Source organism: Aphelocoma coerulescens, chromosome 4 (assembly GCF_041296385.1).
Source record: "Aphelocoma coerulescens isolate FSJ_1873_10779 chromosome 4, UR_Acoe_1.0, whole genome shotgun sequence".
Taxonomy (NCBI): Eukaryota; Metazoa; Chordata; class Aves; order Passeriformes; family Corvidae; genus Aphelocoma; species Aphelocoma coerulescens.
The window spans coordinates 32,838,861-32,862,816 of record NC_091017.1 but is presented as its reverse complement, the minus strand read 5'-3'; the positions used below and the strand labels follow the sequence as shown (position 1 = coordinate 32,862,816).

Genomic DNA, 23,956 nt, shown 5'->3' with positions numbered 1-23,956 from the left:
GGTGGCCAAGCTTGGGGACCTCTTAGATGACATGGACAGAAAGGTTTTTGCATTTGACACATGGGGCACATGCCACACAATTCGAAGGGCTGTCTGTTGTGCATGGCTTGGCAGTCAGGGCCACTCTTCATCACTTGAAGTTCCATGGAGGCTTGTTCAAGCTCTGGGAACTATGGGGGAAAATGACCCCCCTCCTCCTGCAGCTCTGTGTAGGACAGGCCAAGGGCAGTCTCCACAGTGCCTTTGAGACACAGCACATGTCACTCACCCCATGCAAGTCACCTCGGGAGTGAAATGTGACACTGAGTGTGTGGGGCAGGTGTCATCTCCTTGCATACCAAGCCCCAATGCCCCAGCCCATGTATCCATATGAGGCACTCCCCAGCTGCCCTTATCCCTATTTCAGGACCACTTGCATTCCTGGCTCTTATCAGGCTTTTTCTAGACATGTGAGCCCTCGAGCTCAAATGCCACTAGCCCACATCTGGGCCCTTCCCTGTCCAGGCACTGAGCCAGCTGCACAGAAGTTGGGGTGCCAGTGTTGACAAAAGGACAGCTTTTGGATGATAAATTGGCTTAGAGGATCACAGAAATCACAGACTCTTAGGCTGTTACTTCTCATGGCCCTGTGCACTATCAAGCAGAGACTCATTTCACCTGCCACAGGGCAGGCATCTTCAAGTTTTATGCCAGCGATGCTCACCACTGCCCTTGCTACTGGTCCCAGCTCTCCCAGTACAGGGTGGTTGGAGTTACCAGTGCTTCCTGGGTTCTCCAAATGAAGCATGTAGGTGGGGGAGCATGAGGATGGCTGTCACTATTTGTCTCCACAGGTGATTTCAAGCTATTTGAAAACCCCAAGGGTTCACTGAAAGACTGCCAGTTCAGTGTATGGCCAAACTTACCATAAAATGGTGCTGCTAATTTACTGGCTCCGTGGCAGCCTTGGTACTTTTTACACCAAATGGTCTTCTTTGTGATTGTCTGACCACCAAAATCAAAGAATATAGCTTTCACCTGCTGAGTGTAACATCTAGATGATGTTAAAAGACATGTAGATGTGGTGCTTAGGGACATGGTGTAGTGGTGAACTTGGTAGTGCTGGCTTAAGGGTTGGACTTGATGATCTTAAAGATCTTTTCCAACCTCAGCAATTCTGTGATTCTACGCAGAAGCCCTCAGGTAGGGAGGAGGAGCTGGAATGTCTTGCTCTTTGCTCTGCATCTGTCCCTCTCTCCCCACAGAATTTTGCCTTCTGTGAAGATTTCTAGGGAGAAATTCCAATATACCTGTGACACTGCGTAAGCTTTTCTGTGAAACCTTAAGCTCAAGTGTTGTCCATCTTTCCCCTCACCCTGTCTGGGAGAGAGCTATGGCAGATGCCTGAGGAAGAGAAATGCTGGGCAAACCTGTTGTGATTTCTCTTCTGATTACTTTCCCAGGCAGGTTGATTCGCAGATGAAGGATTTCCTGGAAAGATGGGAGTGTCTTTGCAGGCAACAGTGGCATTTTTGATTCTGTGAATATATCTGGTCCTTTTTTGAACTCACATCAGTTTTTAGTATCCACAAGGTCCTGTGACAGGGAGTGGCATATTTTACATACACCTCCTTTACAAGTGGAAAAAATAAGAGTGGTCTCTTGCTAGCAGCTCATGGGTTGACAGGATCCCTGATATGATCTTCATTCACGTAGAAAGTCTTAGACCAGAGCGAGTAGTGAAACAAACCAGCCAAACTTACTTAAGACAGCAGTGCAGATGGCAGCTGAGCATGTTGTGGGGAAAAGCGGTACCCAGCAGGATGCCATCTGGTCTGCAGCAGGAGCTAAGGCAGGCAGGAATCTTTAGAGGTGCAAGAGTCACATCATGCACTGCAGGCAAAGGTCTGTGAGCCACTTCACTTGTGCACAGCCCGCAGAGAGGCTTAATTGCTTTATGCAGAATAAGATATCTCTGTATTAGCAAGGGACGCATGTGTTTACCTTAGACTAGGTTATCTTGCTGGATTCCATGCCACGCTGATAACTGATTTCTCCATGTCTTGTCTGCCTCTCATCGTTCTGTATTTGCTCACTGTAGCACATACTCTTAATTTTAAGCACTGTGGGTTTTTGCCTGCTCCTGTGAGAGCATTGGTCCACTGAGACAGGTCTGTGAACTTCCACAGACCACATCAGGGGACTCCATAGCCATCAATGCTTTCAGCGGGCAACAGTTTCAAATGGGGAAATATAATCATACAATCATGGATGGATATGTGTGGAATGGTGCTCTGGAGGTGTCTGTCCCATCCTCATTCCTTGTGTAAGGGACAATCTCACAGTCAGCTCAGGATGTTTGGGCCAAGGCAAGACTTCATTGGTCCCCACGGATGAGGTGCCACCACCTCTCTGGGCCATGTACTGCCATCCCATTGTTCTGGAGCAGTGGTTTCCACCTGTCTCATCAGAGGTCCCTGTGTTGCAGACGTGCCTGTTGGCTCTTGTCCTTTCACTGGGTGCCTCTGAGAAGGTTTGGCTCTGCATTCACTGTCTACCTCTCACACGGTGGAAGAGGCACCTGGGGCTCTATTGGTTATTTCTCCACTGGGTTGAAGAAGCCCATCTCCCTTGGTCTCTCCTTACATGCCACATGCTCCAGTCTGGTGGCAGCCACTGGGCTGAAGCCTGTCACCATTTGTCTCACGCTGGGAACACAGACTGGGCACAGTGCTTCACAAACAGCCTTGGCAGTGCCTGGCAGCAGCGAACACAGCCCTGACAATGATTTAAGAGACTCAAACTTCAGAATGACACGGAGAAAGCAATTAAACCTGGAGTGCTGTGCATTACAACCACAATGTCTGACCATAAGACAATAACACACTCATAAGGGAGAGTGAGCTGCAAAACAAAGGAAGTCCGCTCAATAAATAGGATGTGTGCTCATGCAGATAAGAAATGCTGGGGGCCAGCAGCACTGTGGTAGGCAGTGGTCAAATCTGTGACAGACTATGCACTGCAGCATCCATACCAGATGGGGACATTGCCTGCCTTGCAATGTTGGTGTCAAGCATCCTCCCCTCCCCAAGGCAGCTGCTTCCAACCCTTTATCAAGAGATTTATTGTAATTATATTATTCAATTTTAACAATTACACATTTGTACTAGTTTGAAAACAAACCAGTGAGAGGCACCAAGTCAGAATAACAATTTAATGGAAATTAAAGAAAAGGAAAAGAAAGTAAAAGAAAACACTGACAGAGTCAAGATACAACCTGAGTCCCTATTAGGCAGGGTAGTGGTAGCAGTCTGGTGGAATGGTGGCTGCAATCCTCTGAAGTGGTGATCCTGTAGTAGAAGGGGTCTGCTCTTCCTCAGAAAATCCAGCGGTGGCTGTGTAGCTCCTGCCCTCTGGAAATCCAGTGGAGTCCCTTTGATGCTCAGAGTCCCAGTTATATCCATGATGGGATGCTTGGTTCCTCCCTCTGGGTGGAGCATCTCACAATGGGGTAATGAGTCATGAGGCCAGGTGTTGATTAGGCTCGTTAACAGAAGATAGTCCAGAGGGAGTTATCTCTGAGTCATGCAGCAGGACAATGATGGGCCATTAACAGAAAGATAGTCTGGGGGGAGGAGGCAAGGAGACACTGCCCCACCTGATTTCAACAGCTCATGAGGATGGTAATAGAATACACCTCAACCCAGGACATTATCCACCCCTTATTCTATTACCATCTACATCATCCCAAATCAATACCTTCTTAAACTCTAAATACACATACATATATATATATATATATATATACAATGAAACCCTACACACCGTTCTCACCTAAGATTAGGTCTCCCTGTGGTACACAACGGGTTTCCCCATCTTTTTGCATTACCCACCAAGTACAACCAGGTCCTTGAGCAAAGACAATCCCACGGATGGGTTTGCCTTTGCCTGAGGTAGGATTAATCCAAACAGTCTTTCCTAAAATACCTCTCAGGTGTACCACAGGGACTCTATCTCCATCCACTGTGTGCAAGGGTTCGGACTCGGCAGGACCAGCTCGATTGATGGACCCTCGGGTATTGACCATCCAGGTAGCCTTCGCTAAGTTCGCTTCCCAATTTTTGAAGGTTCCCCCACCAAGTGCCTTTAGGGTGGTTTTAAGTAGTCCATTGCAGCGTTCAACTTTTCCGGCAGCTGGTGCATGATAAGGAATATGATATATCCATTCGATACCGTGTTCTCTGGCCCAGGTGTTGATGAGGCTGTTCTTAAAATGAGTCCCGTTGTCTGACTCGATCCTGTCGGGGGTGCCATGTCTCCACAGGACTTGCTTTTCCAGGCCCAAGATGGTGTTCCGGGCTGTAGCATGAGGCACAGGGTAGGTCTCCAGCCATCCAGTGGTTGCTTCAACCATGGTCAACACGTAGCGCTTGCCTTGGCGAGTTTGGGGAAGGGTGATGTAATCAACTTGCCAGGCTTCCCCATACCTGTACTTTGACCATCGTCCGCCGTACCACAGAGGCTTCACCCGCTTGGCCTGTTTGATTGCAGCACAGGTCTCACAGCTGTGGATGACCTGTGAAATGCTGTCCATGGTAAGGTCCACCCCTCGGTCACGGGCCCATCGGTATGTTGCATCTCTCCCCTGATGACCAGAGGCATCATGGGCCCAACGAGCTAGGAATAATTCTCCCTTGTGCTGCCAGTCCAGATCCACCTGTGATACTTTCACCTTGGCAGCTCGGTCCACCTGCTCGTTGTTGCGATGTTCTTCATTAGCCCGACTCTTGGGTACGTGTGCATCCACGTGTCGAACCTTCACGGTCAGCTTCTCTACTCGGGCGGCGATGTCCTGCCAAATCTCAGCGGCCCAGATGGGTTTCCCTCTGCGCTGCCAGTTGGCTTTTCTCCAGCGAACCAGCCATCCCCACAGAGCGTTAGCTACCATCCACGAGTCGGTGTATAGATAGAGCCTCGGCCACTTCTCTCGTTCAGCAATATCCAAAGCCAGCTGGACGGCTTTAAGCTCTGCAACCTGACTCGATCCACCTTGTCCCTCGGTCGCTTGTGCAACTCGTCGTGTGGGGCTCCATACTGCAGCTTTCCACTTCCTGTTAGTGCCTACAATTCGGCAGGAACCATCAGTGAAGAGGGCATAACGTCTTTCAGTCTCCGGTAGCTCATTATATGGTGGGGCTTCCTCAGCACGAGTCACTTGCTCTTCCTCTTCTTCAGAAGATAATCCAAAAGTCTCACCTTCAGGCCAGTTTGTTATAATTTCCAGAATCCCAGGGCGATTCGGGTTTCCAATACGGGCACGCTGTGTGATGAGAGCAATCCATTTGCTCCATGTGGTGTCAGTGGCGTGATGCGTGGAAGGAACCTTTCCCTTGAACATCCACCCCAGCACTGGTAGTCGGGGTGCCAGGAGGAGTTGTGCCTCTGTGCCGATTACCTCCGAGGCAGCTTGGACTCCTTCATAGGCGGCCAAGATTTCCTTCTCTGTGGGAGTGTAGTTAGCTTCAGATCCTCTGTAGCTTCGGCTCCAGAATCCCAGTGGTCGGCCACGAGTCTCACCAGGCACCTTCTGCCAGAGGCTCCAGGACAGACCATGGCTCCCGGCTGCAGAGTAGAGCACATTCTTCACCTCTGGTCCTGTCCTGACTGGGCCAAGGGCTACCGCATGAGCAATTTCCTGTTTGATCTGGGCGAAGGCTTGCTGCTGTTCAGGGCCCCAGTGGAAATCGTTCTTCTTGCGGGTAACCAGGTAGAGAGGGCTCACGATCTGGCTGTACTCAGGAATGTGCATTCTCCAAAAACCTATGGCGCCTAGGAAAGCTTGTGTTTCCTTCTTGCTGGTCGGTGGAGACATCGCAGTGATCTTGTTGACGACCTCGGTGGGAATCTGACGTCGTCCATCTTGCCACTTTACTCCCAGGAACTGGATCTCTTGGGCAGGTCCCTTGACTTTGCTCCTTTTGATGGCAAAGCCGGCTTCCAGGAGAATCTGGATGATTTTCTCTCCTTTCTCAAATACTTCCTTTGCTGTGTTTCCCCACACGATGATGTCGTCGATGTATTGCAGATGTTCTGGGGCCTCACCCTTTTCCAGTGCTGTCTGGATCAGTCCATGGCAAATGGTGGGACTGTGCTTCCACCCCTGGGGCAGTCGGTTCCAGGTGTATTGCACACCCCTCCAGGTGAAAGCGAACTGGGGCCTGCATTCTGCTGCCAAAGGAATGGAGAAGAAGGCGTTGGCAATGTCAATAGTGGAGTACCACTTCGCTGCTTTAGACTCCAGCTCGTACTGAAGTTCCAACATGTCCGGCACAGCAGCACTCAACGGTGGTGTGACTTCATTCAGGCCACGGTAATCCACCGTCAGTCTCCATTCTCCGTTGGACTTACGCACTGGCCATATAGGGCTGTTGAAAGGTGAATGGGTCTTGCTGACCACCCCTTGGCTCTCCAGTTTACGAATCATCTCATGGACGGGAACCACAGAGTCTCTGTCTGTGCGGTATTGCCGACGGTGTACTGTTGCTGTGGCGATTGGTACCTGTTGTTCTTCAACTCTTAGCAGTCCCACGGCAGATGGGTCATCTGAGAGGCCAGGCAATGTACTCAGTTGTCTGATATCTTCTGTCTCCACAGCAGCTATCCCAAAAGCCCAACGATGTCCTTTTGGGTCCTTGAAATATCCATTTCTGAGATAGTCTATGCCGAGAATGCACGGGGCCTCCGGGCCAGTCACGATGGGGTGTTTCTGCCACTCGTTCCCAGTTAAACTCACTTCAGCTTCCAGTACAGTCAGCTGCTGGGATCCTCCTGTCACCCCACAAATGGAAATGGGTTCTGCTCCCACATACCTTGATGGCATCAGAGTACATTGAGCGCCTGTGTCAACCAAAGCCGTGTATTTTTGTGGGTCAGCTGTGCCAGGCCATCGGACCCACACAGTCCAAAAGACCCGATTATCCCTTTCCTCTACCTGGCTAGAGGCAGGGCCCCTCTATTCCTGGTTCTGGTGCATGTTGCTCCCTTCCGGTGAATATGTTCCTGAGGTCCCTTCAAGAGGATCAGTCATACTATCATTCTGGTATCGTCTGGAGTTCTGTGTGTGAGAGACCGGAGCAATGTTGACTCTAGATGCGCTTCTTGTGGTAGTTGTCCCTCTTTTTAGTTCACGTACCCTGGCTGCTAAGGAGGAGGTGGGTTTTCCATGCCACTTACTCATGTCTTCTCCATGTTCCTGAAGGAAAAACCAGAGATTACCTCGTGGGGTGTATCCTCTCTCCCTGGTTGGGGGACGCCGGCTCCTAATGGCAGAGACTCTTGTTGGTTCTGGTGAGATCTGGTAAATCTCTTCCTTAAGTTCCTTTTTCAATTTCTGATGGCCTTCTTCAATCAAACTCCGGACTTGCTCAGCTGAAAGACTTGTTTCCACGGATGAGACATGGGTGCGAAATGGGGCTGTGACGGTGTCCTCGTAAATCCTCAGCTTGTTCACCAAGACGCCCACCCTGTCCTCGCCTTCCCTCCATTGCAGCGTTGCCAGGTAACGGGAGTATATCTCTGGTCCCAGGCGTGCGAACCTCAACCACATCTGTGACGTGCACTGGACACCATCTGGGCTCTTAGGGAATCTCTCGTCTTCTGAGAAAATTATCTCCAGCACAGCCAATTCCCTCAGGCACCGGATACCTTGTTCCATTGTGCTCCATTTCCCTTGGTGCACCTGGAGGTCTTCTTTACAAAGGTACCTGTCCCTGACACTTGTAAGCAGTCGCCGCCAGAGGCTGAGAGTTTCTTGGGTTCTCCCGATCCCCTGGTCAATGACCACATCCCGGGACAGAGATCCCAGCTGCCTGGCCTCACTTCCGTCCAGAATGGTGTCATTGGCTGCAGCATCCCAAATGCGGAGCAGCCAGGTCAGGATGGACTCGTTTGTCTGGCGTGTGAATTCCCTCCGCAGGTCACGCAGCTCACCCAGGGATAGTGACCGAGTGATGATCTCTGGCTCTGCCTCTTCTGCTGGGTGCGAAGGTCCTGCTGCATCCTCATCAGTCACTATGCGGACTGACTTGCTTTTTGATTTCTTCTTCTGCACGGGGGCAACTGCAATCGGTTTGGGCTGTTCTGGTTCAGTGGTGGCTTGCATGGGGACGCTGACAGTGCTTTTGGTTCCTTTCTCCTCTGAGTCAGTCTGCATAGTCATGGACGCTGTTGTTTTGTATTTGGTTCCTTTCTCCTCTGTGATAGTCTGTGTAGAGATGGACGCTGTTGCTTTGCATTTGGTTTCTTTCTCCTCTGTGTCAGTCTGCGTAGAGATGGACGCTGTTGCTTTGCATTTGGTTTCTTTCTCCTCTGTGACAGTCTGCGTAGAGATGGATGCGGTTGCTTTGCGTTTGGTTTCTTTCTCCTCTGTGTCAGTCTGCGTAGAGATGGATGCGGTTGCTTTGCTTTTGCTTCCTTTCTCCTTTGTGACAGTCTGCGTAGAGATGGGTGCGGTTGCTTTGCTTTTGGTTCCTTTCTGTGTGGCAGTCTGTGTAGACATGGTATTTGCTGCTTTGCTCCTTTTTACCTCCTCCTCAAGCAGACGTTGCACCACACTAAGTAGCGTTCTGTTTCTAAGCATGGTGTACACAATGCAGGCCATAGAGAAAAAAGAGAATAGAACTGACAAGAAGATTATACCATCCTTAACATCCAGAGGGAACTCAATATTTTCAAAAACTGCTGTGCCTGGCCTGAAAGGCTGGAAGAAACCACTCTCTACTCCTCCCACCAGGGGCTGGGTGCGATTGTTGAAGAGATCCCAGACAGAGGAGCCCAGACTAGGACAGCCAAACAAAACTGAGTATATATTCCGAATGGTATTCATTGCCTCGCAGGTTATTATGCTATAGACATAATAAACCAATAAAGCAATTCTCATACCAGTCCCTGGTTTTAACAGGAGTAACACAACAGGCAGGTAGTTCCCAATGTGAGGAAAAATATAGAGAGCAAGATACAGAACCCATGCAGACAAGCTGAGCACCATGGTGAATAGGTTTCTGATTGTAATTCTGACTTTCTCTCAGAGCAGGCCCCACGTTGGGCGCCAAATTATGTACTAGTTTGAAAACAAACCAGTGAGAGGCACCAAGTCAGAATAACAATTTAATGGAAATTAAAGAAAAGGAAAAGAAAGTAAAAGAAAACACTGACAGAGTCAAGATACAACCTGAGTCCCTATTAGGCAGGGTAGTGGTAGCAGTCTGGTGGAATGGTGGCTGCAATCCTCTGAAGTGGTGATCCTGTAGTAGAAGGGGTCTGCTCTTCCTCAGAAAATCCAGCGGTGGCTGTGTAGCTCCTGCCCTCTGGAAATCCAGTGGAGTCCCTTTGATGCTCAGAGTCCCAGTTATATCCATGATGGGATGCTTGGTTCCTCCCTCTGGGTGGAGCATCTCACAATGGGGTAATGAGTCATGAGGCCAGGTGTTGATTAGGCTCGTTAACAGAAGATAGTCCAGAGGGAGTTATCTCTGAGTCATGCAGCAGGACAATGATGGGCCATTAACAGAAAGATAGTCTGGGGGGAGGAGGCAAGGAGACACTGCCCCACCTGATTTCAACAGCTCATGAGGATGGTAATAGAATACACCTCAACCCAGGACAACATTGCTTTGCACTTAAGTCTTAATTTGAAATTTATGCTTTATTATTTTTGATTATGAATTGTATGTTGTAATTAAGTAAAAGCATTTTTATTGCCATATAGTAGATATGTATTTTCATATTTGCAGGTGTCAAATGAAACATATTCCCACCCCTCCATTACCCAGACTACAAGGCAGTAATAAACCAGGAGTACTGATGAACTTGGCCCCCAGTCAATGTGAGAGCTGAGGTTGTGAGCAGCCAATCATTCACACACAGAGCCAGTTCCACGATCAAAGCCCTTGGGTTAACCAGGGGTCACTGACTGCTATTTATAGCTGCTCTAACTCACGTTTAAGCAGAGGCTTTAAAAATCTTGGAGGCAGGTTGGGTGCCAGGGTAGCTCCGTCCCACACGTGGTTCCCTGGACAGGAATGGTGCAAAGCCCCAGTCGTGCTGTTGCACAGGCTGGATCAGCCTTGGCTGCCAGGGAAGCCACAAGCAGCTTGGGTTAAGCTGTTAATCAAACAGTACTTGGTTATTTAATTTCATTGAGCTAACTCTGCCTACCTCTTGGAGGACCTAAGCAAATTCCTTACTTGAGCAAACCCTACCACAGGCACAACTCTAGAAGCTGTGGGACCAAGGGCGTTAAAGGTTGTCTCGAAGCTGTCAAACCGCTCATAACCAGCTCACATCAGCCACAACCTGAGCTGCATTAGGCATTGTAAAGACTCCCAAGGAGGATCCACCCAGCAGAGGCAGGGGAACCAACCAGACCTTGAGGAAGGCCAAGTTAGAAGACTGGACTTGAGCAATTTCAAGACAAAGCAATCACAGAGATCTGAAAAAACTGGCAGGGTTTGAGGTGGGTCATCACTCTGTGGGGCAGCCAGCTTAGATATACAGCCCATCTCCAGGATGTGACAGCAACTTCCTGTCTCTGGGATATGCTCTTGAGGAGATCCAAAGTGCTCTGAGAGTCTCAGATGATAAGGTTACAGCAACCAGCCTCAGAAAATAGTGTTTGGTCTTTTCCAGGTTGTAGCTTCCCTGGGAGTCTGAAGACTTTGTATTCTGAAGTAACCCTTAGATGAATGGAAATAATTAGTGCAGAGTATTTGGTACTACTCTCTGCAGTTTTTCACCACTGCACTATGAGTTTTGATGGAGTGGTACTGCGCAAAATTGGACTAATGCAGTGGGGGTCAAAGTATTTTCGAAAAATTAGGAAAGATGGCCTATTGTGGCATTTGGCTTTCAGGAAAAACACCTGAGTTACCACTGCAGTCCTGAAGGTGAAAAAAGACCAAACCCCAAGGTGTTCACCTGCTATGTACTATTTCACTTCTTCTAGATTTGTCTCTCCTTTTTAAGGAATAGATAAATCAGCAAATTGAATTCACAGCCTACTTGTAGTGACTTTCAAAACCATAATATTTATTTCAACTTTGTGATTTTCCTGCAGCCCCTGACTATTGCTGTTTTTTACAGTTTTGCTGGTGCCACTCGAGTCAAATCACTATGAGCTGGTCTCTTATTTACAAAGCCAAAGACCTTCTCTTTCACCACCTGCTGTGTCTGCACCGTCTTGATTTGCCTTGCAGCACTTTAACTTCGGCTCAGGAATCAGTAGCATTTAGGGAAACTTGAGACACCAAGCAGTTTGTCTTACTTTTGGGAGGATGTTGCATTTTCTTTACTCTGGTTTTCAGCCACAGCAGGGTCCCAGTAGCTGCTGATGAAGGGAAGCTGGGCAGATCAGTGATATGAGATGAGCAAAGACTAGAGGAGGAGGAGAGCTGAAAGAGACAGACAAAAATGCTCACAGGCTCTGTGGGCTTGGGACATGAGCTATTCCCAGCTGTCAGCACTGGAACACTGCTTACCGTACCATTTGATGGCTGGACTCCCTCCTCCCCAGCCAGAGACAGAGGCAGCCTTCCTATGAATAGCTAGCCTGCTTTCCAGATCCCGTTAGAGTTATTCCTGCCCTGGGTGGGCCTCTTGTCTGCAGGCACATTTCCTAAATGTGCTTCATCCAATCCAAGTTTAGAAGTCCTTGATGCGGTGCAAAGACGCTGTGCTTATAATCCTGTGAGGTGGAGATGAGATTAGCTGGATCTTGTAAGATCAGGCAGGGAGGGAGATGTCTCTACAGGATCCTAAGCACTCAGAAGATGAGGCAATGACAAGGTACCTGCAGACATTGGAAGCATTTGTATGCTCCAAAGCTGGGATCTCAAGTGACCTGCTTAGTAGCATTTATGTGCAACTTCAGAAGTACATGATCCCCAGAGAGGGGTAAGTGTTGCTAGCAGTTAGTTTTTGCAAGAAGGAAACTTCAAGATTCTGGTTAATTGGGTAAAAATCCTTGAATATAACTTCTGCCCACCTGGGATTAAATGAAAACTTCCAAATAAAAAGGCCAGGTTACACTTGAAAAACATTTTCAAAAAATGCAAAGGCTGATGACTGGAGTGGCTTCAGCTGACCTCCTTCCTCAGCACCCTGAGCTTTTGCCTTTACCACTGACATTGCCTTTGGCACTTGCTCAGGATACTGTTTAAAAGTCAGGCATCTTGTTCCTGCTGATTTTCAGATTCTCTCTATAGTGAATGCACAAACATAGGCAGATCCAGAAAGCAACAGATCTCATCTTTCATTGACACTAATCTTCAGATGAGACAAAATGCTTCATGGAGGGATGGACCATTCTCTGCTGCAGCAGAGAGCCTGGATACTCAGAGAGGCTCAGCCGAAGGGTATGAACCCCTGAAAGGAGCTTAGGATCATATTTATCTTCAAGAACTACATGCACTCTTCAGTCTGGCTTTTTCTGTCCCAGCCTTCATCAGCATACAAGTGACTTTCAGGCAAAGCACAGTCTCTTGTGCAAAGATAAGTCCTCAGAGTCCCCAGCCTGGATACACACAAGTTCCCAAGACATCTGCCCCACCAGATAAAGTTTGCAGACTTTGTAGGGCACAAAAGTAAAAATATACATTGCTTCACTATGACTTATGCATCTAGGGCAGGTTTAAGTTCAGCCAGTTGGATACCTGTATTGTATAAAACAGGCAAGCTGTCAGTGCAGCTGGGCTGACTCAGCCTGCCTGAGAGGAGCTGAGCATCCCTCTGGATTTGCAATCACACTAGTGCATCCACTGAAACAGCCCAAATTCCTTTTCATACTCTTGCCACTCCAGCCCAGCCCTTGCTGTCTCTCTCCTGCAGAAGCACATGGGGAATTTGGAGGATTTGAGGGTTTAAGCCAAACTGTCTTTATGCTCCTTTCTTCCTTCCTGTTTACAGATTTTTTTTACACATAGTATCTGCACAACAAGGTACTCCTGGGTTCAAACAAACAGCAGAAGGGATGGAAAACGACCATGTTTTTCTGCAACAGCTGAAGCACAACAAAGAACAGTTTCTGGGAGGTCAAGCCAGACATTCCCACAGGGCATGTTCAGTAGAGGAAGGGATGCTCTCAAGAAAAAAGAAGTAAGGATGGGTACACAGTTGTTGCACCACTTTATGCAATCTTGGGACAGACAACCAACCTCCTTCCTACTGCTATGATTTTTCCACTGATGGGTATGAATTCTGTAGACTGCAGGAAGGCAAGGTCCTTGAGCAGCTCTCTGAAAAGAACATTATATATGTTGAAAAAGCAGGGGGTACCATTCTCTTCCTGCAGGGACTCACCCCCTCTTGGGTCCCGTCTCTGGAAAAGAGATTTTTCCAGCTTGGTACCCAGCCTCACTTTAGCACTGCTAAAACATTTTCAACAAGCACGTTGTATGCCAGGCCAAGGACTTCTCTCTTTGTTGGTCCTGTCTGTCTGTCATTTGGTTTCTCTACTGTCATTTGTCTCCTTGTGCTGACCTTTGAGCTCTTCCTTTGCTGAAAGCCCATTCCCCTTTTTCTCTCTAAGTAGCAGCTTTCCTTAAAGCATTTGTTGTAGCTAATTTACCTTCATGCATTCCCCCATAATTTCCCTCTTTTTTTTGCAAGGATTTTCAAGGTCTCTCTTGTTGAGCATTTTTGATATTAAGAGGCACGATTTTGTAACACCCAGTCCTTCTCTACAGCACAGAGTACCAGGCCAGGCTTTGTATCTGGCCCAACACCATCTTCGCTGTGCATGTTGGGCTGGAAGGGAAGGTGCCATGGTCTTCAGTGGGCAGAGTACACATTCCACAGGGTGTTTGACCATGGGTGCACACAAGATCCAAAGGGAGCCATGCCAAGATAAATACCCCACCTCAGGCCTGCAGCCAGTATATTGAAGCAGCTTCTCTTTTCTGGACAGGAGAAGCAGAGGGGCCTCTGCCCTGGAGCACAGCTCCCCAAGGCACAGTCAAGAGCCTTAGCCAAGAGTGGGATTTCCTTTGATACTGGGGCACGTTGAATGCTCTTTGCTTAATTGCCTGGTACAGACACAGAAGTTTGAGACCTATGGAAAAAAAGGGGAATCCCATCACCCAGCAGGTCTTCTCAAGTCTTTCCTTTGGTGAAGCTGTTTGCTGTGACACTAGAGAAGCTGGACTGGGGCCTGGGAGCACAAGGAGCTCCCAAGCAGCACATCAGGCTTCAGCACACAGTTACAGATGATGGTGAGAGGTACCAAGTTGACTGCAATTACCAAGTTGACCGTGAGGGAATCCATGTTTCCTACAGCTTTCTGTCACATTGGCCATAGCTGGCCAAGGGGTTGTCAGTGCTGGCTGGCCAGCAAGCACAGACACTGACCAGTGGCCACTGGCCAGTTGGCCTCTGCAGCCAAGCCCTGCTCTGCTTTTGCTCAGCAAGGATGCTCACTGGGTCTCTCCGCATCAGCTGTTGAGTCTCATGAAACCTAGAAGGGGTGGGAAGTGGCTGCTGATTTGGCAGAGGGCATGAGGTATGGGATGGGGTGCCCCATGGCAGCAGGCCCCGCACAGCTCCCTGTTACATCAGCCACTCCACTGGTTTACAGCCCTCGCCCTTGAGCCTTGGCCCTGCAGCCTGATGTGGTGTGGACACATTGCACAACACTCTTGGCCCCTCTCCCCTTTCCTGCCGGGACTGCCCACTGGCCAGCTGCTGGGAAGCTGAGCTGTCACAGCTTGTCGCAACAAGAAGGAGAAGATGCTCCATCTACCCATGTCTCCAGCAGGGCACTGAGGAGGTGGCAGGACCAGGAAGGGTCCCTGAGGACCGACTCAAGCCTGCTGGTAGAGGTGGCTCTTGAGGGAGCATGGCAGGGGAAGGAGGGCCCCTCAGGAGGGGCAGAGAAGCTCATCCTCCCTTCCTGCAGCAAACCAGCAGGGCTGCATTCAAGAGGTGCAGGAGACACCATGTCCTGTACCAGGATGTGCTGGGGTAAATACTCATTGAATGAGGAAGGAAACCCAGGTGAGACATGATGGGAGAGTGGGACCCTCCTTCCAGAGCTGTCTTTTTTGGATGGGACTAGTTCTACAACACTCCCCCAGAGAGAAGCAGCGTGCAGCCTCTTCCTCATGCCAGGGAACAAGCTCTTCTCATCTCTCAGCAAGGCAGGAGGGGTGGAAAGCTGTGGGGAAATCACAAAGACCACTGCACAAGGGCCTAGCATGGAGCTAAATATAGCCGCTATCTCAGCTTTCCAGAGATAACAGACTGTGTCCACAGTCCGCCACAATACCCTGCCCAGGCTTCCACCTACCTTTGCTTCAGGGGCAAACACTGAGCCACAGTTGTGAAATACCAGCCCCACTCATGGCAAACAGGGGCAGAAATGCACCCTGAGCCACCTCGTGTGCATTCCATGCCTGGTGCTGGGGCTGGCTGGGCACAGCCTGCACAGCACAGAGGAACCAGCATCTCCCTCGGCACCTCTGTGGTGCCGAGCTGCCAGCAAGGCGCAGGAGAGACTTGTGGTGGACCAGAGTGACAAGTGTGAGTCAGATCAGGGCTTCCACCAGTTTTGGGGCTCATCCCATTAAGTCCACCACTTCCACCTGAACTTCTCTGGACCAGTGATGCTGAGCCAGGGTGCAGTGGCTCTGCCTGGAGAAGGGGGAGCAGCACTGGAGGGGGTCCGGGCCATGATCACCTTATCCCATGTCTACCTGTTGCTCCTGGGGAAATCTGAACACGGGTCTCCTCATTTCTGCTGTAAACCCTGTCATTAAGTAACACATTCTAAAATCCCACCATACCCTCAGCACATGAAATATATGCAACACTCCTGCAATGGGTACATCTTTCAGCTCTCTCTCCCCAACTTTAAATATTACCATTGCTTTTACCAAAAAAGAGTTTATAAAACAAAAGTCGTGTGGCTTTTTTTCCCCCCAACAGAATCCTTTTGCCTTGCAGAGTAATAAGTTTATTAAATGTCAGCTTCCAGCAGGAAGTCTCCAGCTTTAACAATAGCTGTCTGTGTTTCCACAAGTTAATGGAAAACAAATGTTGACACTTCAATCCTGCTTTTCTGCTCTGTAAGGAAGGTGAGGTGAGAGAGAGCAGCATTGCTCGCAGCTGTGCAGTTAGAAGCTAGAAGTGGCACAAAAAGTATTCCCACTACTACCATGGGGAGAAGGTAAATGTGCCTTCCTACCTTCCAGCAGGCTTTACAGCCTCTGCTGCTTGCCCATGGAGGTGGCGTTTGTCCACAGAGCCACTCCCCTGACAAGGAGGCCAGCTCCATGCACACTTTCCACATTATTGAGGACATTGGGCTCTGTGCTGACATGGACACAAGGAGCAGAAATGGGAACTGGAGGCAGGAGAACAGCTGGGAAGACCCCTTGGCCCAGCTGGCCCTGCAAAGCAGTGGGGATCTATGACAGAGCATCGACTCACCTGGCAGATGTTTTCAGGATGTTGGAAACACCTTTCCAGTTCTGCACATGTGCCAGATAGGGATTCCCATGGAGCTGATCCCTTTGCCAGACAGGCTCTGTTGGTGTTTTTTCCTCAGGGAGGGAAGCCACCTCTACAAAAAAAAGCATTTTTTTCCATTGCACATTGTAAATATTGTCTGGAAAGCAGATTTTTGAGTATCCCCTGGAGATTTCCACCCAGGGCCAGCACAGTCCTGGGGTGTGGCTAAAGATATGAGTGTGAGAGTTACCCTCCTCCCCACCCAGCCCTGAGCACCCAAACACCCTGGGCCAGCTCAGACAGGAAGACTGGTGCCCCAAAAAGGCTTTCCTGTCTCAAGAACAGATTCTCATGGGTTTAGCTGCTTACTTGTGGCACCTGGAAAGCCTCCTCTGCCCTTCTCATTTCTGGCCGCTCAATTCAGGAAAGAAACTGAGGTGCTGGAGCAGGTCCAGAGAAGTGCAACAAGGCAAGTGATGGGTCTGGAACACAAGTTCTCTGAGGAGCGGCTGAGGGAGCTGGGGGTGTTTAGTCCAGAGAAAAGAAGGCTCGGGGAGACCTTAATCACTGTCTGCAACTACCTGAAAGGAGCCTCTTCTCCCAGGTAATCAGTGACAGGACAAGAGGACACAGTCTTAAGCTGCAGCAGGAGAGGTTTAGGTTGGACATTAGAAGGAACTTCTTCACAGAAAGGGTGGTTAGACATTGGAGTGGGCTGCCCAGGGAGTTGGTCACACTCCCTGAGGTGTTAAGGAAAGACTGGACGTGGCACCTAGTGCCGTGATTTAGTTGACATGGTGGTGTTCGGTCATAGGTTGGACTCAATGATCTCAGACGTCTTTTCCAACCAAATTGATTCTGTGATTCCGGACACACAGGGAGAGCAACCTGGCGCAGGAGCCGACGGATAGTGAGGGACTGCGGCCAGCTGAAGCCTGACACAGAGCTTGTCACTTCTACCACAACGAGCTTCCCCTTCCGCGGGGTGGGGAGCGGCGGGGCTGCTCGGCGAGGTTCCCCCACACGGGAGCCCCGGCGCAGCTCCCGGCGCGGCCCCGCCGGGCGGACCCCCCGTCCCTACCCGGCCCCTCAGCACCCGCTGGACACCGCGGCCCCGCCCCCCGCCCGGCCCCGCCCCCTCGCGTGCCGGGCGCCCGCGCTCGGAGCGCGCTGATTGGCTGCCGCTCCTTGGGGCGGGGCCGGGCGCCCTTAAGAGGCCGGCCCGGAGCTGGCGGGGCGCGCGGCGGTGCTGCAGGACCGGCCCCATGCACTGCACCAGGTACGGGCGCGCCGCGGCCCCCGGCGCTAGCGCTGCTGCTCCTCTTTGCCTTCCCCTCCTGCTCGGGGTCGCAGCTCCCTCGCGGGAGCGGTTCTGACGCCCCCCCCCCCCCCCCGCCGCGGTGCTGGGTGCTGTTCCTGGGGGAAAACGGGGTCCTGCGGCTTGGCTCCTGCAGCCCCCGGCCGGGCCGGGAGCGGTAGCTCCGGGCGGCGGGGCTGCCCCTCCCGGCTCCGGGCGGCGCGGCTTGTCTGGTGTTGCGGAGGGGGCGGGCTGTAGCGAGTTAACACCGCCGGGCAGATGCCTGCGGGGAGCGGGCTGTGCCCGCGGGGCGGCCCGGCCTTCCCTGGGGCGGCGAGCAGGACGGGGTGCGGAGCGTCCGAGCGCTGCTTCAGCCGGCCGCGCGTCACGGCTGCGAACTTCGGCGCGGCAAGTGCTGCACGCCCAGCCCTGTGCAAGGGGTCCCCAGGTAGCGTGGGAAGCATAGCGGAGGCAACCGAAGGGGTTCGATAATGGAGGTGTAAGTAATTCTTTGGCTCTGGCTTAATTCTCCTTCGTAGAATGACAGGAGGGAGGAGGAGTGAGTGGCGACAGACATCCTTTTCAGGAGAGGGTAAAGTTACGGGAAGAAGTCCGGAGGCAGAGTCGAGTTTGTTCTCCTTTTGAGGGGCAAGGGAAAGGAGTTGGCACCTGTACCTGCACAGGGCTCCCTGCCTTGCACTTTTTGCTTTCTGGAGTTTTCTTTCCTGCATGAGCTCTCAAAACTGTATCCCTGTTCCCACCTTCAAAGAATCTGAAGTTCAAGACAACCCTCATCAGCCCCGAAAGGGGAAACCTGCCTCTGGCTGAGAGCTGAGCATCAGCAGACTTTCAGGTGCAGAAAAAGTTCTCTGGGATATCAAATGAGCTGGAAAGACAGTTCATAAAAGCACAGAGCTCATGCTCATAGTTGGTTATGAAGAGCTCTTGCTATAGTTTTTAGCTTGGAAAAAAGCTCCCAAGCAATGCAGTTGGGTTGGGTATTTTATGGCCTCTTCATTCTAAAACTGTGAATAACTAAGGCTTGCTATGAAACAAGCAAGGGTGTGTTGGGATGCAAGCCTTGGCACATGTGCTCTGAATAAACAGATACCCTTGCTGAGTGGATGCTGTGAAAGCCTGCTCAGAGCTGCTGTGTTGGTGTTACAGGGTGGGGAGTTAAAGCACTGAATTGGAGAGTGTGGCTCTTGCTTTTTCTTGGCATGGGAGCAGCAGTCAAGTACTAGAGCTGGCTGTGCGTGGCTTTGGCAGCCGGAATTCTGCTGCATCACAAGGCCAGTGGTCACTGCTACTGCTGCTGGCTCAACCTGCCCTGTGGTGGGAGCAGCTTTGAAGCCTGGCCTGCAGCCAAGCAGGATTCTTATTAAGGGTATACTGTGTTTAAAGTCACCTGCAATACGGTTGATTTAAGGGGGATGTGTGTGATAAATCCATCCAGTGGTTTATCCAGAGCCAGGCCAAAGAGAGTCTGCCAAAAGCATCTATCTGAATGTCAGTGTAAGGGCAGGGAATGATAGATGCAGTGTTCTGGGAGCTACATCTGGCAAAGTGCCCTATGATGGATGTATCGAGAGAGATGGTGCTGCATCCCTGAAGGAACAGGCTGGGTGCTGGAGGAGAGGCTGTAGTGGAGTGGCACATGGCCTTCTGGGAGAAGGACTTGCTTCCAAAGCCTCAGTGAAGCTCGAGTAGGGGAGTTGTGTTTGGCAGAGACCTGTAGCTGTATGGATGTTTTCCAGGGGCTTAGCACAAACACTGTGGAAGCTTGAGGTACAGGCTCTGCTGGAGATAAAACTGGCTGATATGCCTTCTGAGCTGACACTTGTTTTAAAGTGGAGTAGAGGGAAGAAAGCTCCAGAGCAGTGCTGGCTAAGCCTGTGCTCTCCTGCTGTGTCAGACTGTTGCTATCCTTACAACACTACTTGCAGGCACTTTGGATGGAGCAGTTCTGGGGGACAGTGGTGAGCAAAGTGTTGTTCAACTGAACGAGTGCTTTTTGGCTGACATCTGGGGTTTTATGAGAGGTGAAGTCAGTTGTGTACAGCAGCTTGTGACAAACTGAGTTCCTACTCCTACAAAAGCTTGTGAAGCCCTGAGGAGAATCCCTCCTGGAGGGAGGAAAGCGCAGCAGGAATACTGCTTTATGTAGCATTGAAATTTGATAATCTGTGGGTTTTGTGAGCATGGGCAGGACTGAGCCATGGGCTTTGCTTTGGATTGGAAATGTTCTGGTCCTGCTGCTTCTGCTGCAGTGTGTTTCTCACAGTGTCTGTAAATCGCACCATGCAAGTACCTGCCTTTAATTAAGAAGCAAGCTTATTTGGGATGGCTGGGGGAGAAGTGATATATCAGTTTTCTGACAAAATTAATATTAAAATTGTTTTCTAGCACCAACTGACCCTTCTTCTCATCTTCCAGAGTATTAGACTATTTCCCTCACAAGCAAGCAATGGCTGTGGATGTAGCAATGCAGCTGTACCTGTGCTCTCCACCCTTGCGAAGAGAGAAGTGTGCCTGCAAAATTGCTCCAAAGCCAAGCAAGCCACTGCGGCCCTGCATCCAGCTGAGCAGCAAGACTGCACTGAATGGACCAGGAGAGGCAGCAAACTCCTTCACACACAACAAAGTGAAGAAAAGGGTGTCGTTTGCAGATAGCAGAGGCTTCGCTCTGACAATGGTAAAGGTGTTCTCAGAGTTTGAAGATCCACTTGATATTCCTTTCAACATCACAGAGCTGATAGACAACATCGTGGGTCTGACAACAGTAGAGAAGGACAGCTTTGTCCTGGATTTTGTTCAGCCCTCTGTAGACTACCTGGACTTCAGAAACCGCCTCCAGACAGACTGTGTCTGTCTGGAAAACTGTGTGCTAAAGGAGAAATCTATTGTGGGAACGGTGAAGGTTAAGAACCTTGCATTTGAAAAGACTGTGAAGATCCGGATGACGTTTGACACCTGGAAAAGCTTTGTAGATCACCCGTGCCAGTATGTCAAGGATATGTATGGAGGGTCAGATCAGGACACGTTTTCCTTTGACATCAGCTTGCCCGAGGGAATTCAATCACACGAAAGAGTCGAGTTTGCCATTTCCTTTGAGTGCAATGGGAAGGTGTACTGGGACAACAATAGGGACACAAATTACAGGATCATACGGTCAGAACTGAAGTCTGCCCAGGAAGCTGTCCGTCCCCCACAGGCTCCTGACTTTGGCAGTGCATTTGACCGGTTTGGGAGCCCCCGGTGCTCCTATGGCCTCTTTCCTGAGTGGCCCAGTTATTCAGGCTACGAGAAGCTCGGGCCCTACTATTGACCCAAGGACAAAGTCCAGGTTGACTAACTGTTGCTGGTGTGTCTGCAGGCCTTGGGGCTGGTCTGAACACAGATGTATGAATGGGTGGAAGAAGTATGGCTCTGTGTAGCTTGGCATAAGCCTCCCAGCAAAACCAGATGTGCAGTGCTCTGCTGGCAGGGGGCTTATAGTCAGAGAAGCAATTCTGGCTCTCCAGATGATCAGAGAACCAGGGACTGCTCATGTCTCTTCAGCACTTCTTCTTCCTCTTCAGTAAAATTGCCGTGTCCAGGGAAACACTACAGTGCTTATATTGCCTGTCCAAGCTATGTAGTGGCTGCTTTGTATTGCCTGCCTATTATTAGAAGGCTCTTTCAAAATATGTCCTAGTATTGTATTGTTAGTGGGCTGTACTACAGCTGCAGGGTTCTCCTTGCAAAGCCAGCCTGTGCCTGTCAGGAAATAGTGTGGTTGGATTGCCGGGAATGGAGTCCTCTCTTTGCACATATCCTTGTAGTGAGGCCCTTCCTACTGGAGGCAGAAAGTGTGTTTTGGAAGTGAAAATGCAGTGTGATGACAGGAAGTGTGGCCCTACAGCCGGCCGTATTAGGAGATGTGCCTGTGGGAGAGGATCTGGTATGCTTAGTCACCAGTTGTTGTATCAGATGATCTTGAAAATCTCTCATACCATTGGTGTTACCAAAAATAGAGATTAGCTGTAGCTGTGTGGTGCTTGTAATACAGCTGTGGTTGACATCCTTGACTGCCTTCTTCAAAACCTTCCTGTTTCATTAACCACAAGTGATCAATGATGCTTTTTCCCCTTACGGACATCTGAAGTTGGCTGTGCTGGACCCTGAAAATGCATTTCTTCCTCCTGTGGATGGTAAACCAGAGTTTTGCCCAGCTGGGGCCCAGGGTCCTGTGCAGGAGACTCTGCTTGTTTGTTACAGGAGCTAAACACCAACAGACCCCATGGCTATCTATGCTGTGTCCTGTATACAAAGGTGGCTGTTGTGTACCCACTGTGGTGGAAGTGCCTTGACTGAGAAAGGGGTGGTATGTGCGATCCCAGCAATACTTTGGGATGAGCAGGCTTTGGAGCTGATATTGCTTTTAAGATCTGGTAATGGTTTGTTACTCTGTGCCATGGACTGCTTGGCAGCTAACATGCCTCACATGTGAGAGTGCTGTGGCTGTCCTGGATGAGTGTGCTGGGCTCCCCTCACTGTTGCAGTATCTGCCAGTTTGACCTGCAAATGCCCAGATTTGCATCTCTGACCATAAAAAATGGCTCACCCCACCTATGCAAAGAACTAGCCATGAGGAGAGTGAGATGTGGGGTTATCCTGACAGCACCCCTGCATGTGAGACAAATCACAGATGTGAGCCATCCCTATGATTAAAGAGGTGGCTTGTCTTCTGGATGTGTGCTGAGGTGGTGAGCTCAGCAGTGCCAAACAGCCTCATAAAGTTTCTGAGGTGTTAACTGAGCAGAATAACTTAATCCCTCAGCTCAAAGGGAGAGTGCTGAACAGTTTGTAGAAATAGAGGTCAAGGAAATACTACTTTTTCTAGTGCATAAGCTTTATATAATTTTGGGTGCCTGTAGTAGCCTGTGGATGTGCTGGAGAGAAGCAACAGGCTAGACTACTTAACTTTGTTAACATAGCTTTTAATTCTGGATACTACTGTGTAAATACTTACAAGCTGTTTTACTCTAACCTAGAAGGGATACTGGGATCACTGTTGGGTATCAAAAGGGACGAGCTTGCAGGAAGAATAGCTGGCCTTCAACTGCTGCTTTTTCAAAATACAAAATCAGTGCGTGTCTCCACTGTGCCTGATCACTTAGTCGAGGTGGTGAATCTACTTGCTAGCCAAGAGCTCATCAGGCTTGGTTGCTCTGTTCAAACAGCTTCCCAAATCAGCTCTTAGAGCCTGCATCTGGTCTCTCCGGAAGGGACTGTTGCCTAGCTTGGCTTGGTTTTAAACTTAAGGCAAGTTTGAGTGACGCTGATACTTTTTATTTATTTAGTGTATGGTGTTAATGCTGTAAGACACTGACTGTAGAAAAGTCGTGTTCTCCTGGCACCTTCTTGTGCCTATGGAGAGCTGTTTGTGAGCTGAAACAAAGCATGTGGGTCTGGGGTGCTGTGGATGGTGGGATCTCCTTATGGGCTTGTTTTCAGGCTGTGCATTGGGTGTGCTTAGGGAGGAACATGGAAGATAAGCTAGAAGAGCAGTGCCATAAGTAAAGCTAGGTTGGGAACTGACTATTTGACCAATAGCAGTTTAAAAATACTACTTGTGGCCTTTCCCCTTTCCCCTTTTTCCATTGCCAATGTGAACATAGAAGTGAGGGGGTTGCTCTCCTTGCTCTATGCCTGGAAGTGCCTTGTAGGATGTTTTGCATGTTTGTTTTTAAAAGATATTTTTGTACACAACATTCAAGTGGAAAATGCACTTTATAATTGCCATGTAATGACTCTTTTAAAAATATGGTTCTGTTTTTATCTGATTGTTAAAATAAAGGTGGAACAAAATGTTGGCTGTGTATCTTGCCATCATCTTATTTAAGCACCCATGGGGCTGGGGAGGCGATTTGGACACGGGTCCAGCTTCCTGCAAGTGGCCATTGGCAGGGAGGAGCACACATCCACATTGAATTCTGCTGCCCGAAACAGGAAAGAGCTGCCTGTTCCTGCTGTCTTCCTGCCAACACAAATGCTTCCATTGCCTCTGCGGCCCCGCAATGGGAGGAGCCCGGACCCTTTTCTCTGTGCTCTTAGGTTTCCCCACTAATCACTGTGTTCCTGAACTACTCCACTCTTCTCCTGCTTGCAGTGCTAGGAACAGCCTTTTCGGGTTTT

At 49.9% G+C, this 23,956-nt stretch overlaps 1 protein-coding gene and 1 long non-coding RNA gene across 3 annotated transcripts; one reads left to right on the top strand and one right to left on the bottom strand.

Annotated features, from left to right (window-relative positions):
- Positions 1-11,101: 11,101 nt before the first annotated feature.
- On the bottom strand, positions 11,102-16,670 carry LOC138109670 (uncharacterized). The gene is made up of 3 exons (XR_011150651.1): positions 16,459-16,670; positions 11,514-11,719; positions 11,102-11,426 (listed from the first exon to the last, which is right to left on the bottom strand). It is a non-coding gene; the product is annotated as an uncharacterized lncRNA (long non-coding RNA).
- A 1,012-nt stretch (positions 16,671-17,682) lies between these two features.
- On the top strand, positions 17,683-23,642 carry PPP1R3B (protein phosphatase 1 regulatory subunit 3B). 2 transcript variants are annotated; one of them, XM_069013460.1, is made up of 2 exons: positions 17,683-17,758; positions 20,213-23,642. In XM_069013460.1, exons 1-2 carry the CDS (start codon positions 17,745-17,747, stop codon positions 21,102-21,104), a joined length of 906 nt encoding a protein of 301 aa, XP_068869561.1. In that variant the 5' UTR covers positions 17,683-17,744; the 3' UTR covers positions 21,105-23,642. The 2 variants fall into 2 exon arrangements, with proteins under 2 accessions (XP_068869561.1, XP_068869562.1); XM_069013461.1 differs by lacking the exon at positions 17,683-17,758 and adding an exon at positions 17,896-18,275.
- Positions 23,643-23,956: the final 314 nt, after the last annotated feature.